The sequence below is a fragment of the Phymastichus coffea genome, unplaced genomic scaffold, assembly GCF_024137745.1.
Source record: "Phymastichus coffea isolate CEN01 unplaced genomic scaffold, Cenicafe_Pcof_1.1 PCOF00082, whole genome shotgun sequence".
Taxonomy (NCBI): domain Eukaryota; kingdom Metazoa; phylum Arthropoda; class Insecta; order Hymenoptera; family Eulophidae; genus Phymastichus; species Phymastichus coffea.
The window spans coordinates 432-6,831 of record NW_026706893.1 but is presented as its reverse complement, the minus strand read 5'-3'; the positions used below and the strand labels follow the sequence as shown (position 1 = coordinate 6,831).

Here is a 6,400-nt window from a genome sequence, read left to right as displayed (position 1 = left end):
TTTTCTCTCACGTTTAAACATTCTTCGAGCATAAAAACGCCGAGTGCTCGTTTTCTTTTCTTTATCCTTCTTATAGTTTATCTTATTCTCTTTTACTTTGTTTAATGCTTGAAATGAGCTAACCTTAAAAATCCTTAACTCCTACTATGCATCAGTGTAGTGCCTTTAGCCAACCTCGAACGATAATCTTAAAGACAAGGGTATATCTGAGATTTGTTTCAAATAGCTGGCCAGGCGGCTGTCACGCTTGTAATATATATATATATATATATATATATATATATATATATATATATATATATATATATATATATATATGTGTATGTATGTATGTATGTATATATGTATGTATATATAATATATTTGTCTTATGATTTCTATTTTTCTTTTTTTTTGTCTGTTTGTTTGTTTAATTTCTGTACAAGAATGAGGACCGTCAATCGAAGCCCCTTTCCGCATCGTCTCGCTACAATTACACCTGCTTTATCTCATTTTATATTTTAAAAAAAAAAATCTTTCGCACGCTCCAAAACTCATGGAATCCTTCACGTTAGACCAAATGACGATCATTGTACATCGGGCGTAGACATACTGAGAATACACAATAATTACTCTGGCTTCCGCTTATCTTTCTCACGAAAAAAAATAAAGATAAAAATACCACGGTTAGGAACAATTTGCATCTGTGTTTGTTGTTGTTATTGTTTTGTTGATTAATCGCAGAAGCTTAGAGACGATCAGCGTGTGACTCTCGTAAAATCAACGCAATTCTCAACCCTCTAAAACCTCTAATGCTGAAAAATATTATGTAATAAAAACAGCCCGCACGCACCAGGTGCACACAATAAAATGTCAAGAAGTTTGTATCAGACTGTTTGTGGACATCAGCAGTTTTAATCCGACTTGTATGTGACTTCTTATGAATGCTCGCGGTGCTCGTGTCCACATGCATCGCACTAATAATGCCACAGGGGCGAGCAAAACGTTTTGGCAGCTGAATTGAAGCATGCAAAACTCGTGTACACGAGTCGACGGTGAGATGAGGTCAATGGTTGTATATGCACATTTCAGTCGTGTACGGCACTGGGGTACCAATAGTGGACGAGGGTGTAGGGCTGGAACCACTGTTGCGGCTCGTACGCTGGTCTGTCTTGTTAGATGTTGCTCTTGGAGAAAGAAACCCTCAGGTGATTTGACTCACTCAGCTGGTAGTTGTGCATTTTCTGCAAAATAGCGACATTTTTTATCAAATTCTTTATAAATCGTAACCATCTTAAATTTCTTCTATAAGCTTACAATTAGAGCTGCTACAGCCTCATCCATATTTGGCATTTGAATGAGTGCCATTTTTCGGTCCTTGGGGAAAAACTTGAATGCCTTGACAGTGAAACCATTTTTCGTAAAAGCTTCTTTGATTTCATCTTCACATACTGTAGCTCTGTAGAACAAAGCAAATAATCATCAACCAAATGAGTTTTTAAATAAATTAAATTTAATAAACAACGAATGAACTTACGGAATGTTTGATAAATGCAATGTTGCACTTGGAGGGTAAATATTTTGATAATTCTTGGAGCCAGGCTTCTTAAAGCGATGAAGAGGACTATTGGTGTAGTCTTTAGTGAGACCAGCATCTGGCTGACCCTCGCGAGGTAGCTGCACTGTTTGGTGTTTGCTCAACATCACTCTGATAGGCTTGCCAAATACTTTTAACTTGTCCATGTGTGTCATCGCTGTAATAAACAAAATTAGTTAAATTTTCGAACTGATTGTGGCAATAGCCATGTAACTCTTGTACTTACCTAAGTGAGCTTGGTGAGGCTCGGCTAACTGAATCAATGCTGTGTCTTTTTTGTTGTAGAGAATCTTTACACGTTGTACATCCCCATATACACCTGAATACAAAAATTAACACATTAATTGACAAATTATATGTTGTTGTAAAAAACTTCATTATATATAAAAACTTTTTTTCGGTTTTTATTTTTTAACTTTTTATCAAATTAAGGCCTTACAATGTATAATACATGCGAAAACCGTCTTTATTTTAGATGTTCTTATTTATATATATATATTACGTAAGCTGTATAAGTATTTCGATATGTTAACTTTTCAAACGGTTGGTTACTATGTTATTGTTATTACTAAAACTAGAAAAACTAATACATTCAACTAATTATCGACGATGATGTCATTACAGTGCAAATCTAAAAAGAAAACGGTTTTGGAAGTGAATTCCTAGCAGTTTTTCAATAAATTAAGCAGAAGCTGTAATATAGTTTAGAATTGATAAAATATAAACGTAATTTATGAAAAATTTAGAAAAATATACTCAGAAAATGTATAGAGAAAAAACATGGCATTAGGCTTTTATGACACATGTATGTATTATGATCAGCGAGAGATAATATACGAAGCTACTTTTTTTTGAAAAATTAACAATATTATGATATGACAATGCAATAATACGTAGGTATAGAATGTAATATGTTAACAATGGGCTGAGTAAAGTCAAGAGAATGACGAAAAATTTAACATGAACATTAGTGAACGGAAATATAAAGCAGTAAAATAATAAAGTATCAAGAAAAACTAAATAAAATTTTTTAAAGATAATATTAGATGAATGTGTATTTTTAGAGATTTTAATTGATGATGGTTGTGTGACGGATCCTCCAATTAAAAACAAATATTTTACTTTTTTTTACGTAATAAATAACTTTAATTCTAAGGGCTAGTTTCGTATAGTTTCACTTTTTATCAAAATTAATTAAATTGAAATTCTGACACTCACAAATAATAGTAAAATATAGCCCAAAAGTTATAAAAAAATTTTTTCTTTGATATACATAATTATGAAGGTATATAATAATTAATAATGTATTATAATTAATAATATAAATGTGGAGACGTACCAAACAGGGTAAAGAGAGCGTCAGGCGTGACCATCTACACAGAGAACAGACAGAGTTGAGTCAATAGTCAGCAAGTAACAGGATTTTATGTCATAGTATGAGCACACGCAAAGTTTACCGTTTTACTTTTATTCTATTTCTTAAGCAACGAGCAAATAATCTTTTTTTTTGTATCAAAAGAAGTACAAACAAACAAAATAATATTTTAATAAACGAATAAAAGCTTTTTCTACCGGAAATTTTTAAATCAAATTTGTATCAAACTCGAAGAAAAAATGCAAGTCAGATAGTAGCTCAAGTAAAGTAAAAAACTGCTATGCATAGTTGCATGACATTTTTCGTTCGAATATTAACGAACAATAATATTCGATTATATAAACGATTAATTATTGAAAATATCAACCATTAATTATTTAAGTTTCAAACGCTTTTTCACCGTCACTGCGTAAGAAAGATAAAATATCTCTCGTAATAGGAAAAAATAATGTTCACAGGCATACAATAAATCATAGCAAAGAGGCGAGTTTAAAGGTAAAGTTTGCTTGTACGGCTTAAAAAAATTGACAGTAGTACACACAGTTATGTAGTATAGTAGTGACAAGTTGCAGCTGCGAAAAGCGAAATAGGTCGATTTCGCGACCTCTTGAGGCGTCCTCGGCTCATTAGTAAATAAAGAGTAATAAGGAGCATAGAAAATTAAGCGAATGTTCGTAGCTTGGAAAAAGTTCATTACAGAGAAAAGTTAAATAAATAAAATGGAGACATAAACAAGGTAAATGTTTGATCGCACCTCGTGTCAAATCGAGGCTGTAAGTGTTGGTGTGCTAGGATTTTTATAGTCGAAGACGCCTCGAGAATGGTTTAACAAAAATAATGTTTCAATGACAACTTTATGTTTTTGCATTTTATTCTAAGATTTATATATATACAATCGCAATCTTTCCGCTATATATATATATATATATATATATATATATATAGCGGAAAGATTGTGATTGGATAGTGATTCAGCTATTTTTTCATTCTTTGTGTAATTAATTTGAAAATGAAGTCTTTTAGATAAAGGTAGTTATAGATTTGAGGGTAAAAGAATAATACGCATACGCATTATACGTAAGCACTCTAGCTATTTAAAATATAAATTATTTCCATAACATATCGTGGAATTGCATATAGTAGTAGCACAGTTTTTACATAGAAAAAATATACAGAAAATTATTGACTAATTAAAAGTATTGAACTAAAGTAAAAATTTTAGAATATACTTAATTGATACGTAGAAATGTAAAAGTATAGCTACATATTTAATGTTAATATATAAAATATACATTTTTTTATTTTAAATTATTTTGATAACTGGACTAATAGAGTACTAAAGTCTAAATACTTGAAGGACTTGCAATAAACAAGTGTAATAAAGCAAACGACAAGAAAATGTTGTTATAAAATTTGAAATAGTTTTATTGAATGATTTTATTTATTAACAAGTCCTGTAAATGATTTATCACCTACGTAATAAAATATATTAAGAGTAAAGTACTGTTCTTTGCGATCTTCAGCGGGCTAAAGAACAAAAATACTAGACCTCATATAATTACACGTTCGTTTATATTGCCAATCATAATTTGTATTGTTCAGAGTGATTACTTCATGGTACAATATTTCCACAAAACTTAGGTTAAAATAAATATGTATAAATCCAACTGCAATTATTAGTGATAAAATTGCAAGATTATTCTAATCTCATTTAATTACTTAATATAAAATATAAAACTTGAATGCGCGGTAGATACTTTTTTGTGGTTTCAATCGTATTAAAATAAATACTAAGTGATTGATGATGAGAAAGACCGACGTGATATATTCGATTTTAATCGATGAAAATAAATTGCAGTTTTGAAATATACGCATTCAGTTTTGAAAGTACAAAAATGAATCAAATGTTTTTCATATACCATGAATATGAATTACTATGGAATGCTCTAAAAGTCATAGGGGTTTTTGAGTTATGGCTGCTGAATTTATACGATTCGTTTGAATAATCGCGACACATTTTAATTAAACTTGCAGCAATTTTTCATTCTTTGTAATCTTTCCGATTTCAATGTTACGCCGAACGGAAGCGCAATCAAGTAATTTCTGTCATTGAATATATCAGCAATATATTTGAATGATATCGCAGGTAAATACATGATGATCTGTTCATCGAAGGAAGAACAAAAAACAGCATTGATTGCATAATTACAATCCGGCCTTTGAGATCTCGTAATGTCAAATGGGTAAACTGATGTACTAACCTCTTCGTTGAGATTGCTGATAAGCAAGACGCACGAGGGCTGAGGACTACCAGGTACCCGAACACCAAGTGCTCCGGCACCTAGATTGAAGCCTCCAAGACCGGCAAGTCCGCCAGCTGGTGGTACCCCATTGTAGGGTCCGGTAAGTGGCGATGGCAGACCGTGCATCGCGGCGAACGGTGACGCCAAGACGCTCGGTGCGCCTGTAATGGACTCTATTTCAGACAAATTTAACCAGATTATTATCGAGACTCCTTGGACACTTTGACAAGGCGATCCACTACTTTTCTTTCGCTTAAACGAAAGAATCGCTGCGACGCCTTTTCAATTAGTTGGTTATTAAACAACTACTTTTTTCGTGGACCACAATAGTCGGGGTCGTTGTTAGTGATCGTATGAATTTATTAGTTTTTTAGTTACGCAGTAGGTCGAGTTTCAGTTGACGTCGTCCATAATATGTGCTCTTTATTGCTTGATTAATCAAGTTATCAGAAAAATGTTGAGTACGACATTTCGGTGCACGTGCAAAATAAACAAGTCATAGACGCTAAGATTACTAGTTGAAGAAAGAGAAAAAGGCATTTGCTTCAAATCGGTCAATAAATGTCGAAAGTAGAGAGCTACACAAAATAAGACAAAGTGACGTCAGTCTACGAAAGTCTCTATGAAGGAAGACTCACCGGGCAGTCTTGCACGGGGCTGCGAACCCGCGGCCCCGAGAAGCAGCTGAGGCAGCAACTCACCTCCAAGGGCAAGGGAGGCCGCGTCGATACTCGCGTCACCCGTCGGCAGATTTGGATTCGTGTAGTCGCGCGACTTGTCATTGTTGTACTTCACGTTCAGATTCTGCATCTTACTGTAGTCGATGCGCAGCGTGCAACACGAATTGTAAATGTTTTGCCCATCCAAGTTCTGCAACAATATATTTTTATTCGTTAAGTCATGCAACGATTTTTTCATACTTTTTATAAAATAGTCGGTGAACGTAAATACTAGTTATTTTAAGCTCTTAAAAACTACAATCTGCCATTCGAAAAGTCTATCCATTCATTACCGATCAATCCCTAAAAAAACGACGTATAAATTTCTAACATATTGAATCATGCTTGAATTTTTTATAGAGCTTTGCGTATATGGGTATTAAAAAACAACAACAAAAACAAACGCAAAATTCAATATTTCCATTGA

General features: G+C 33.0%; 1 protein-coding gene across 1 annotated transcript; it reads right to left on the bottom strand.

The window, feature by feature from the left end:
- Positions 1 to 363: 363 nt before the first annotated feature.
- LOC131668644 (polypyrimidine tract-binding protein 2) lies at positions 364 to 6,124 on the bottom strand (the record flags this gene model as incomplete). The annotated part of the gene is made up of 7 exons (XM_058942987.1): positions 364 to 1,223; positions 1,297 to 1,438; positions 1,517 to 1,733; positions 1,803 to 1,895; positions 2,916 to 2,949; positions 5,213 to 5,427; positions 5,956 to 6,124. Coding segments are annotated over 7 exons (939 nt in total), but the record flags the coding sequence as incomplete, so codon positions are not given.
- Between the last annotated feature and the right edge of the window lie 276 nt (positions 6,125 to 6,400).